General features: G+C 41.6%; 1 protein-coding gene across 8 annotated transcripts; it reads right to left on the reverse strand.

Moving 5' to 3' along the window:
* Positions 1–258: 258 nt before the first annotated feature.
* ZNF207 (zinc finger protein 207) lies at positions 259–11,693 on the reverse strand. Of its 8 annotated transcripts, XM_069032884.1 has the most exons (13): positions 11,516–11,693; positions 9,970–10,096; positions 9,404–9,542; positions 8,663–8,830; positions 7,919–7,994; positions 7,381–7,428; positions 5,453–5,553; positions 4,281–4,441; positions 3,404–3,496; positions 2,041–2,283; positions 1,164–1,326; positions 825–1,008; positions 259–603 (listed from the first exon to the last, which is right to left on the reverse strand). In XM_069032884.1, exons 1-12 carry the CDS (start codon positions 11,554–11,556, stop codon positions 848–850), a joined length of 1,521 nt encoding a protein of 506 aa, XP_068888985.1. In that variant the 5' UTR covers positions 11,557–11,693; the 3' UTR covers positions 259–603; positions 825–847. The 8 variants fall into 8 exon arrangements, with proteins under 8 accessions (XP_068888985.1, XP_068888984.1, XP_068888986.1 ...); XM_069032883.1 differs by having other exon boundaries at positions 259–1,008; positions 11,516–11,692; XM_069032885.1 differs by having other exon boundaries at positions 259–1,008; positions 5,483–5,553; positions 11,516–11,691.
* Positions 11,694–13,044: the final 1,351 nt, after the last annotated feature.

Raw genomic sequence — 13,044 nt, forward strand, 5'->3', positions numbered from 1 at the left:
CATATGCATTAAGAGAAGTTACAACCAGGAGTCAGGATGTGCCTCCTGCGGCCTCAGTTTTGAGGAGTCAGTTAATAAGTGTACAGGTCTTTGTCTACTCAGACGTACAGCTAAGGAGTGACTTTTTAGAACAAGGAATTCAGACTTTATCAAAACAGCACCAATAATTGTGTTCATTACACCAATGGCTACCATGGCATGCATCTGTACAAACCTTTCAGGCAGTTGTCCACAGCTGGTCACGAATAAAAAGGCATATAAATTTTTCTCCTCTTTTATTACAACGAAGTTTATAACAGTACAGAAAAGTCACATGACCTTAGTGGGTCAGTTTACTTAAACCCTGGAACAGGAGGAACTCTGAATACATTAAATATTGTTACAAGTTCAGACTTTAATGTACAAGTAGTTGGGAACAGTTACAGCCCTCACCAAACTATGTTGGGGACATGAAGTCCAACAGCACTTAAAGTGCTGTGAAGGCATCATTTCACAAATAGCAACATAACATTACAGAACTTGCCTTTAAGGTGGTATGTTCATGTAATTCCAGCGCCTTCACAATTTAACGAACCATATTTACTATACTTCACTTCTAAAAACCTAGATGAAACATGAAAAAGAAGCCATACAGTATAAATTGCAACATCAGGAAAAGTTCCTGTTATTATTCCAAATAATTTTTCCCATGTAAAATAAGAATGTCCAATAGCTCCTTGCATGTGGGAAGATACTTATTTTTCTTAAAGTCACAATGAAGCCTTAACTGATGGAAGCTCAGCTATATTAACAGCACAAGATGAGAAAAGGTTTAATCTCCAAACCTATTAGAGCGTGAGTAGGAGCATCAGTAGCGGCCACCTTGCGACATTACAGGCGGTCTCATTCCCATCGGAGGACGAGGAGGTCCACTCTGGTACGGGGGCACCATCGGAGGTCCCTGACCGTATGGAGGCATTGCTCCAGGAAGATACCCTGGCATGCCCTGGTGATGAGCACCATACTGACCTATAAACAGAACAGTTAAGATGCAAAGAATAATTTTTATTTTTTTTTTTTAAATAGTGAAAGTGCATTTTGTGAAAAGCTTCACCCCTCCCTGCCAGCATAGGCAACTTCACAAATCTTTTCAAAAACAGAATGCTGGGGAAACTTATGATTACCATGAGGTGGCATGGGAGGTCTCATTCCTTGTTGTTGTGGAGGAATTCCTGGCTGTGGTGGCAGCATACCTCCAATTGGTCCAACTGGTGGATTACCCAGGGAAGCCTGTCCTGGTCGAGGAAGATTGCGCTGGTATTTAGGCAACTGTGCCCTTCTCTCTTCCTAAAATCAGAAGGGACAACACACATTGTGTTAAAACCCACCAAAAGCAAAGTAAATAAGGTGCAACAAAGTAGATTTGAGGTACTATTTGAGTAACTATTTTAACTACCTTACTAATTTAAAGGCTACTAGTAACATTACACAGTAGCACTTGGATTTTCCCCCCTTTCTGCAGACTTTCTGCCTTGATACAGGCCAATGGAGCATTCCGCATGGAACTCAAATTCTCCCCTTCTCCCAGCTGAATAAAGCCCTTTTCTCTTAAAAAGCTGAGACAAAACTGAACACAAATCTGAATACCTCTGAACTGTAATTAGGGTTCGTTTTGTTTTATCCATAAACTCTGTATTTCTAACTGCTGTAAGAACATCAAAACAACTTCAAACTGTTCAGTCTTTTGTTCTACACTCATTACCCAGACCTAGTTAACTTCAAGTTTAAGTCACATGAAGTAAAAATCCAAATTGTATTTTGGGTTGAGAGATTTCCCACCACCACCAAAACTAAGGCTTAGACTGGAGCAAGATAACTGCAATATGCTAGTCATCACTTCACAATCAAAGTTGTTCTCTCAGTTATGTTAGTTCTGCACAGTTTGCACTCACACCATTATTAAAATACACACAATGTAGAGCACAGATGAAATTCCATCTAATCTGCCATATCAGCACAAATCGCATTTTTGAGTAAGACAATGAAAACATTTTAACTTACCAGTGATATATCCTCATCTGGATGGATCAACTTACTGGTTGCACTGGTTGTTGTGAGGGTAGCAGGCTTACTTGTGATAGATGTAGCTGGTTTAGCTGCAGTACTGTTTGTCGTGCTAGTGGTTGAGGCTGTAGACTGTGTATAAGCAGGGAATGTTGGTTTGGGGGGTTCCGTTGTTGTTGCAGGTGTAGAACTCAAAGGTTTGAAATCGGTACCAACTGGCCCTGGCACAGCTGCTGCAGCCTGTGAAACACAGAGGCAGGTCAATATTTCTCAAAGCATCAGAAAGCTTAAATGATGTCTGTTAGACCTCTGAAACCTTCCAGTGAGATACATAACTATAACAAGCTTGACAAAAGTAAAGTTCAGCCTTATTGCATACTAGAGCAACTGAAAACAAGGCAAAATAAACCCCGGTATGTACACATACACACACACACACACACACACACAAAGTCTAAAATTTGCTGGTCAAAAGCCACCACAACAAAGGAACAGCAAAGAAAAAACCACCCCACTATTTTATCTCAAATACTGAATTTGGCAAGTGTGTAAATCTTTCCTGAACCACTATTTTTTAGGAGCCTCTAAGTATAAATTTATTATTCTTTCACTAAATTAACATACTTTAGCAACCCTTAGATTAGAGTACAGCTCAAAGTGCTAGTACACATTAAAACTAGGTATTTAAGAAATATTTAAAGCAAATTTTTAAGAAAGCTCTGAGAGAGCGTTCTCTCTATTAACACATTGCAGTATTTTCACAAAGTACTATGTCTGTCCACTATGTCTAATCTTATTTGTGAATGAAGAATCAATGGAACTACAGATTCCAACATTTCATCTCTCCTACTCTACAAAGCTGTCTCTAAAGACACAGCAATCTCCAAAGCAAACCTTAGTTATGAGAGAATGCTTTTGTTTCTAGTCACTGCATATTTACAATTATCTGAACTTCCCCATCAAAACAAAAAATGTTAACATTTTGCACATAATGCAAATTAAAAATTCCCTACATTATGATGTGCCATATTAAACAACAGAAAACTAAAAAGCCTTCACCATGCATCAAGCTAACCACTGCCCACTAAAATGCATTTAACTGCTTTCATGCTCTTTTAACCCTTTAGAACCATGATATAACATTTCATTCTTTCACACTAAGAAAAATCGAGCATTTTGACATGCTTGTTTCTGGTAAGATGCAACTCATAATCAAGGACTCTGCAGTTTTACCAGCTAAACATAATCAGGAATATAACAGAAATTATCTGAAGATGTTTAGTCAATTTTAGATTTTACAGAACGGTCCAAAGGGTTAAGTTGAAAAGCAATTTGTTTTAAACTGTGACCTCCTGCGTACTTGTGCTGTGCTAGGAAACAGAGCGTTAGAAGATGCTGACAGACTTTCTGAATTGGAGGAAGCTGCACTTGAGCTTGTGACAGGTGTCCCCATCTGTAGCATAAAAGAAAGGAAACAGTGAAAAGTCTCCAAACAAATGGGTGGACAGTATCCAGATGAAAGGATTTCTTACACTAAGCCCTTTCTTATGTATTTTTGTAAACATGTATCTTCCCAGCAGAAGCCCAAAACACAAATAGTACACTACAAAGGCTCCTGCAACATACCTGAAAGCAAGTAAAAACTCCAGGACCTACACACAAGTGCATTCAAAGGGAAGAGGTCACAAGCCACTATCAATTCCCCACTCCCCTCCCCACAACATTGAAAAGAACTTTTCTCTACACTGACTTACTCCTAAACTTTTTGAAGTAAAAAACCCTAGCTCAGGCAATGTTCAACCAGTTTAACAAGACTACAGAACAAATTCATCCATTTATCAGTAAAGAGCCCATTATGAGAACAGCTGAGAACAAGTCAAGATTTTTAATTTGGAAATTTTAGATAGAGTTCTATGCAATCAGATTCCTGTAGCTAATACATCTCTTTACCCACCCAAAGTTCCCTTATAAACAACAAACTAAAGGCATTAAAGAGTGTTTCGCCTACTCCTTTCTTCCCCAGTCCTTACAGAACTTCTGTCTGGTTCCACAGCTGTTTTAAGACAAACAAAAGAATCTTTTAAAATTTATTAGAGCACTATACTGAATTAAACATCAACCCAAGCAAAAAACTTAACTGGTCATTTCTTGGGCCTCCTCAATAATAAATAGGCACTATTGACAAAGTGACAATTTGAAGAATATAATGAGAGATTCCAGGCTCTGGGATGCCTTACCTGCCCCGCACTTGGGAAGAGTGGTTTAGTAACTGGAGGTTGTGGGGTCGGTGCTGTTGCAGCAGGAGCTGGAGGCCGGTTCAGAATGCCCGGAGCTGTAACAGGCTGTGCTTGTGTCATTGGAGGCATGCCAGGCCGAGGCCCAACAGGTGGGGGCATCCCTACAAACCACAAACAATGGGCAACGGATCAGGCTCCAGGAAGCACAAATACTCCTTACAACAATCCTGTTCCCAGTGTTCCTTAGAACAAAGTTTTTAAGGCAACAGTAAAATAAAACATGACAAAGGGTAATACCAGCAGTCACCAGTCAATGTCCATGCACAGGCAGTAACCTCAAACACTTCAGAGCAATGCTGGATTGTTTTCTACTAAATCTTCAATAATGAAGTTTATGCTTTCAATAAACCACTACAATTAATGCAGTAACTGTTTCTGACACACCACACCTACACTGCCAAGAGCATGGATGACACAGTTACAAAATCAAAGAGACTCTGAACCATTTCTGAACAGTACCAGAACTGTGACCAAAACACTGCCAGCTTTGCTGGGGTCACCAGTGAAGTGGATTGGGACATTGTGTGTTGTCACCACAACACCTGCACTTTGTGTGCATGGAGCTCTAGACGAGGGTCAGGTGGGAAGTTAACAGCTCCCATGGGTTCCATCAAGCAAACCAGCAAATCTCAGTTCATTACCACACAGCTGCTGGTCAGGTGGAACACCCAGGGAACTTAGGGCTGCTTAAGAGCTGCACAAGCTCAAGAAACTCGAGCTATTGTAAGAGACCAAAATTTCAGTTAAGTTTATTCACACTGCAGGCTCATTAGCTGGGTAAACGACCAACATTACTGCCCACTTTCCACATTTTCAATCATTACTATTTCCCAGCTGCAGCCACAGACATTAAAAAAAGGGATGAAGAGAGACCAAGCAACACAACAATGTGAGAAAGTGCAATAAAAACAAAAAACTATATTCTATTTTTTTTAACAATGGTATAAATTATTTCTAATCAGAAGCCATAAATCAACCAGTCTGCACAAGAGTGGCTTCTGTGGCAATCCAACCACATCAAGGTGGTGGGTGGTGGCATAAGTCTCTATGTTCTTTACATAAATCCTAAATCTTAAGTGGAAATAAATAAATAAATATAATTTAACTCTCACCATAGTATGAGTTCGACAACCCTGACCTACCTGGTGGCATACCAGGCATAAGAGGTGGGATTCCTGGCCCAGGAGGCATCATTCCACCCATCGGCATCATCCTATTAAACAGAAAATGAGCACTGGTATGAGCACTCAAGATAAACTGTTAAGACAACTGGCACATGCCTGTATTAGATAAAAAATAGTGGTAAATAATTTCAAGAAGCTCTCAACAGAGGCAATTCCAAACCAAATGACTCCACAAGAATAAAACCAAAACATAACCCAACACCCAAAATCCCAAATACTTTTTATTTGAACTTTATTTTCTCAAGATCTCACTTCCTCTATTATGAGATTTCCAGAACTGGTGTCCCTCGAAATCTCTCTCAAGACTACTAGCTGCAACAGTGTGTTCCAAGAATCTGATCTCAGTACACTCATGACATCTGAACATAGGAAAACCAGCTAGATCCAGTCACACTACAATTGCTGTTCATCTGATATTACTCCTCTCTGACAGTAAGACCAACTGGCAGAAAACCCAAAGCTGTAGAACTATCCAAAAAATATTGACAAAAGCAGAGATCATAGGGCAAGAACGCTTCTGGAGTTTCAATTACAGTAAACACTCCATACACTAATGATAAAGTGGGATTTTGATTTTTTAATATGAAAAGTCCTCATTGCAACATACTTTTTCTCCATATTAAGAATAGGTTTGGTTTCTCTTCCTAGATGAATATGTATGAGCCCTTTACAGGGAACAAACAAGTGTAGCTTAAGTTTGCTTAATTTTTTGCAACCATTGAAAAACCGATTAGGGAAACAAAATACAGGAATGCTTACTACTTTAGTGAGCAAAGTAAGCTGATCTGCAGCACTCACATGCAAACCAAAACCCCACTAAGAAGCAGTTTCTGTTTGTATGATGGAATCAAGACACCTTCACTACTGCTGTTTTCAGATCAAATCACGTGAAAACTCATTCTGGATAGTCTAATTTCTGCTCTCACGTCATCTATCACTGCTACACAGGGAACAACCACTGCAGAAGCAGCAATGACTGGGAACACAGACCCATCACCCCTTTTTTGGTTGGAAAAGACAAAGTCAGTCTTGCCACCCAGCAGACACCAAAACAAGTGCTGGATGCTCACTGCTTGCTGCCCCAGAAGAATGACTGCCTGAGAAACTGCAGACAGTGCTAGAACTAGTGTCACACTAAAACCAAAGTTGTTTCCTGTCTCCTACTTCTTTGGTAATTTTTAAACAACAGTTAATCAGGTTAAGTACGCAAAATTTTAGATTAAAATAGACAAAAAGCATAATGCAACACCACCCTCTCCTCCTAAATGGAATTGCAGTGAAGTTTTGGCAAATTCATCTGTGTTTTTACAGGTGACATAACATGCACCTGAAGTTAACAAGGAATTTAATGAGGACTAAGTGCCAGACAATCTGATTAAATTCTGTTGAGTTTCCACCCAGAAAAGCTTAAGTCCTGATGAGCATCCACACCATGTTCAGCTACAATATAATTTTTAAATTCAAGGATTGTCAACTCAATATTTATGTCTCAGAAAAGAACTTTTCACCCCAGTGAACTCTAAAGTTTAGACTGAGTTCCTGCAGTATGTCCTGCACTGTAAAGGATGAAGCACATGGAGCTGTTCAAGCTCTGGTTCAAGAGAGGCTTTAAGTCTCTAAGGGCCTATTTGGTTAATATTTTGTAAAATGCATTTCACATACAGTTTTGTAATATTCATTTAGATAAAAGCATAAAAACTTCACATATAATACAGTATCAAAACCTAGCTAGACACCTTCCCCAAATTCTTAGGCAATATTCAAAGGTTTTCAGTAAAACAATTTCCAGCTTATCAAAAACATGACATAAAATGGCATAATGAATGTACCTAGAATTACATTAATGAGATGCTTACATGTTTCCACCACAAAATGACTGCATGTATTTTCTCTGCTGATGTAATCTGTGAAAATTTATGACAAAATCAAAAATCTAACTGTGAATTTCCAAACACATTGTGATAGGGTAGGGTGTCAACCCCAAACAAGAACAAAAACCAATATCTCTTGCCCAAAATACAAGAAAAATAGAAACTATTCAGTACTTTTTTTCCTGTTAGGTTGGTGACTGACAACCAGATGCACAACATATGTGCACTACACAAGGGAACAGTGGCTCACAGAAGGCTCTAAACCAACACAACAAAATTTTATATTAATGTACTACTACTTAATTATTAAGTCAGGAGAAAGGCAACATACTTTATACATAAACTCAGTTTAGCCATATTTTACATGTTGGTTTACAGCCATCCAGTTCTTTGGTTAGTCTTAACATTTAGGTTACAGAGTTCACCATCCCTATGTACATTTTTTTAATTAGCTTTACTTTTTTTGTGACAGTTTAAAACGCACAGTATGAACACATAATATTAAATCTTTTTTGCTACTCACCCAGGTGGCATTCCAGGCATAACTGGAGGCATTCCAGGCATCATAGGTGGAACACCTGCCATTAATGGTGGTATACCTTAAAAGAAAAATATATTTTCAACAACTCTGATAACATACAGTTGCTACCAATTGTCATCTAGTAAGTTTACACTGGATAAATGCTTTACAGGAAGATCTAAAAGATTGGGTTTTGAAACAATATTGCTTACAAACAATGCAATATAAATATTATCTGCAAATCTGACTTTGATTGATTGTTCTCAGCCCTGCAAGATCGTGAATCTTCTCAGTGGTCTCCAAAGAAGACATCTTATTACAAGAAGAGACCATTTTTCACTCACTGATCAAAATTCTTTCCTCACTGTATCTATGGCCTGTGTATGAATGGCCTGTTCTGTGTTAGCAATCTCTAGATACACAGCAGCCTTTCTGCCCTGTTTCCAAAATCCTGTTATAAATACCACAAACACACACCACTGGTAGCCTTCTGTTTGAACCACTTATTTGTCTTAACTACCACATGTCTTCAATCTACATGCCAGCATTAGGTATCTAAATCTAGTCCACCAAGGAAGATGTGCTCATGCACAGAACAGGGGGAGGAAAACGAAGAAACTGCTTATCTGCACCTCCCAAAACTATTCTGTGACCCCAATGTTAAAAAGGCAGATTATTACTCAGTATACAAGCAGCATTCCATGTTTCTACTGAGGTTTTCAGTAACTACCTAACACACCCTCTCACCTGGAGGCATTCCTGGTGCACCTGGCACAGGAGGCAAACCTGGCTGTGCCATTGGGGGAATGTACCCCTGCTGTGGCTGAACTTGCTGGGGTTGAAATGAAGTTGAAGCTGCAGATTCATCATCTTCATACTCATCAGAGTCATCCTGTTGTTTCTTTTTCTGGCTCTCTGCAGACAGTACAACACATATAAACACAAATTATATTCTGTGAAATTAACTTTACCTGGCATATTCTAGGTGGAACAGCAATAGCAAAATTCAAACCTTATCAGTGCTCACAAAGTCACAGAAATACAAAGAAAGAATGCTGTGTGAGCCTACCTATAGCCACAAATAAAGGGATAGAACATGACTCACACTGCCATGACCCTGAACACACAGGGGGATCTACCCTCATGTCAATGTCATGCTGTCCAGCATAAACCAAAGCAGTTCAACCAAAGGTATACTTAAACAGCAACAAAACCAAAGCATTTGGGAATCATCAGGATAGTTTTACCTCTGGCCTTTCCTCCTCTTACCCTCAAAAACAGATCACCATGCCCATATTCATTAGGTAATTGTTATAGCTGCTCTGGCCCAAAGCTACTTCTGCATAGAAAAGGAAAAATCCCTCCCAGCCTCTGACGTGCCTGGAACTGCCATCAGAGAATGCATTAAATCCCACCCTCACTGAATGCCACAGCTGAGTCAGGAGCTGACGAGGGAAATAAAAAACAACCAGCCACATTACACCTTACCCTGAGTTTTTTGTTCAAGTAACCTCCTCCGTTCCTCCATATCTTTTTCTGGAATGCCTTCCATCCCATAAATTTCCAGTTCAATGTCTGTTCTTCCAGGAATAGCATTTGGAACAGCATCTATTGTCTCTTTATGTACCTAAAGAAAAAAAAAAACCAAACAAATCCTGCTGACCACAATTCAGGGCAAATTCTCAGCGTTCTTCAGGCAGTTTCAAAACAGAAAAGGAACATCCTTCATAGGAATAATCTCTCTGGCCAAGCATTTTCTTGATCTGTGCTTCCTAATCTCTAGTAGCTACTATTACCCCTAAAACCAGCTTACATAAACCAAGACAGCACAATTCCTTTGCTCCTATAAAACTTCCGGCAAAGATCTCTGCTGCACAGTGGCCATCTGACTGCTGACACAGCAGGACTGCTGTGCTGCAAACAGGCCATTGCTGTCTTTTTCTCACCAGTTTTAAAGACTCTGGAAGCCCCCAGCCCCCACCTTTACAAGGTCACTATTCATTTAAATTTTACATACTGTAAAGAAAAGTTCATGTAAATCTAAAACTCCTTACCTGCATGCAGTGTATAGCTAAACCAGGGCCTGTATACAGTTTCTTATGACATATATGGCATTTAAAGTGCTTTGCTTTTTGATGCTGTATAAGGATCTTTTCATCATCGAAATCCCTATTACAATACCTATTGAAGACTGTTAAGGAAACATTTAATCCTAGAAGTGATTTTCTAGATAGAACTAAGATAATTAGCACCAGTGTGATTTTTCCTGAAGCAAAAGAAAGGCACATGAAGCATCTTTGAGCATTCAAAGTGTGATAAATATTTCATGCATGTCTGAAACCAAACACCCTCCCACAGTCCAGCACATCCCTCTTTACACAGGTACAAAACTGGGAAGGTGTCTGCATGCAATCAGAATCATCATTTGATTCCATATTGTTTGACTTATGGTTTTCAAGTTCTACCCATTTTTCTCTTCAAGGGTGTGAACGCTGCTAAAGCATTAAAGGAGAAACAGACTTCAAATCAGCAAAAGGGAAATTACGCAAATTACTCAGAAGTGCCTCTTTAATCAATTACTAGAAACTACCAATCATAAAAGAGAACAAAGGTTTTAGTTTAAAATTCCCTTCCTCTTTCAGTTATCCAGCTATCAATTTTTCTGACATGGCATAATTTGCTGCAGTCAATGAAGAATTCTCTGCTTTTAAAAAGAAATATTTTAAGCAAAGAACTGTTTAGTCATCTAGGCAACAGAAAAGGCAAACTGCATTTCCTTTCTGTGGTTCACACATTTTCCTAGGTGAGACAAATACGTATTTGCCTTTTATTATTGACACAATGTTAACATTGCTAACACAATGTATCCCTTGCTTTCACCGAAACGTGAAATATTAACATCTAAAACAAGCACAGATGCCTTTCAAGACAAAATGCTTTTAAAATACCTCGGAGCACCTTCTAAATTTCTTTCTTAAACAATTCTAGAGGACAGAAACATTAGAGAGAGATAAAAGGTAAATTTGTAATCACTCCAGAAGAGTGAGCATCTTCTGAACGAGCGATCAAATGAAAATCCACCAGTATTTCTGGATCCTGAAAAATTAAACCTGATTATGATGCAGCAATTACAAATTGAAAGCTCCCCCCGTCACAAAGAAAAAAAAAATTCAAAATATTCTATTTTAACCACATCCATACCCCCTCCGTGAATAAATGTATTTATTAGTAGCAGGATTTTCTCCCTTTAACATCCTCCCTCACGGGGGATAAAGACCATTCTCCATTTCCCACTGTCCCAGCTTTAGGAATCGGGCGGGAGGCCGCGGCCCCGGCGAGGAAGACAGGAGCGGGCCTGAGGCCGCGCGGGGGGTGGGGAGCACAGGAAGGGCACGGACCGGGCCCCATCCCGAGGAGTACAGGGGCGGAACAGGGCCAAGCACCGAGACAAACCGTAACGGGCGGGGGAAGAAGGGTTGAGCCCCATCTCAGGACGAAACGGAACGGGACCACGCAGGGACCGAGCCCCAACCGCGCCAGGCCGCTGACCTCCCCCCCCCCCATCTCTCCGCACCCGCCGCGTCCCACACAGAAGGATACCAGCACCAAGGCTTCAGCTGCTTCTTCTTCTTACGGCCCATAGCAGCGTCGCCCCGACCTACAGAGCAGGAGAGCCGAGCGCTCCCTCAGAGCTGCAGAGCCCACGCGGCCGCCCAGCGCCAAGTGAGAAGCACAAAATGGCGGCTGCGCTCCCTCAGGCGCCGCTACCGCCTCCGAACTCCCAGAGTACACCGCGCCAGCAGGGTTGGGGGGCGTCCACGTGACGCGCTCCCGGTCGTCCCCACCGGGCTGCGCCGTGGAGCCTCAGGGCGTCGCCGCCATTTTGTCTAGTCGGGGATGGCGGTGCTTCGCCTGAAGGACCTGTGTGTGTCACAGAGTAAGAGAGTCACGGAGTGAATTGGGTTGGGAGATACCTTAAAGCTCATCTCGTTTCACTTCTCTGCCATGGGCAGGGACATCGTCCTCTAGACTAGGTTGCTCCAAGTGCGGGCCAACCTGATCTTGAACACTCAAGGGATGGGGCAGCCACAGCTTCTCTGGACCACCTGTGCCAGGGCCTCAGCACTCTCAGAGCAAAGAGCTTCCTCCTAATCTAAACTGTTGCTCGTCTTCGTGTTTAATGTCACAGAGAAACTGTGTTTTCCTCACTAAATGTTACTGGGCAAGAAGCTGGTGTCGCTGAGACCGGCCAACGTGCACAGTGTTCTTGTGCTGTCTGTGCCTGTGTTGCTGGGTGTTGACAGCGAGGCCATGGCATGTGGGGGAGCCCGGCACCCCGAGAACACAATAAAACCGACTGAATTATGTTGAGCCATCACTATCCTCAGCTACACCTGCACCTGGCGGGGGGGCTGGTCCCTCTGCAGTGACAATCCATCGGGGTGTGTGTCTGTTACTCCCACGGCTCTCGAGCTCACCACAGGTCCACCAGCTGTTAGAAGAGAATCACAGAATCATTAAGGTTGGAAAAGACCTCTTAAGATCATCAAGTCCAACCACCAGCCACATCCAACCCTTTGCAGTGGCCCTGCTGCAGTTGGAGGTCACAGCTGCTCCCCACGGGAGAGCAACAGAAGAGAGATTGTGGAGTCTCCCTCTCTGGAGACATTCCAAGCCCACCCGGATGTGTTCCTTTGTCACCTGCTCCCTGTGACTGTACTTTGGCAGGGGGGTTGGACTGGATGATCTCCAGAGGTCCCTTCCAACCCCAACGATTCTGTGATCGTGACTCTGTAACTACCTGGTAGCTACAAGGCCAAGCTAACAAATGTCCTGTTTTAACAAAGTATTTCAAAAGCAGAACTGTATTTAAAAACTGACAGCATGGCTAATCCTGCCAAATCCCCGTCCAATCCAAACCATTCGATGATTCTGAGATGTGATTTGAGCAGGTCCTGCCAATAAGTGAGTGATCGGCTTTTGAAGGATTACTTGTACTGACAGAGACAATGCGGCGCCTGTACTGCATTTTTCTGTGCATTACACAAACGGAGGAGCTGCAACAGCCAGAGCCGTTTCTGCAGGACCTCATACTGCTCTCGGTGGCGTGAGGACATGGCCCGTACGCT

Source organism: Aphelocoma coerulescens, chromosome 18 (assembly GCF_041296385.1).
Source record: "Aphelocoma coerulescens isolate FSJ_1873_10779 chromosome 18, UR_Acoe_1.0, whole genome shotgun sequence".
NCBI classification, from domain to species: domain Eukaryota; kingdom Metazoa; phylum Chordata; class Aves; order Passeriformes; family Corvidae; genus Aphelocoma; species Aphelocoma coerulescens.

Bases quoted from the DNA above. Each gene is read 5' to 3' on its own strand.
- ZNF207 (XM_069032884.1), bottom strand. From the start codon at position 11,556: ATGGGCCGTAAGAAGAAGAAGCAGCTGAAGCCTTGGTGCTG. The intron at 10,097-11,515 runs GTATCCTTCTGT...AGTCTTCAATAG, and splicing joins CAGCTGAAGCCTTGGTGCTG to GTATTGTAATAGGGATTTCG. The intron at 7,429-7,918 runs GTGAGTAGCAAA...AAATTTTCACAG, and splicing joins ATGCCTGGAATGCCACCTGG to ATTACATCAGCAGAGAAAAT.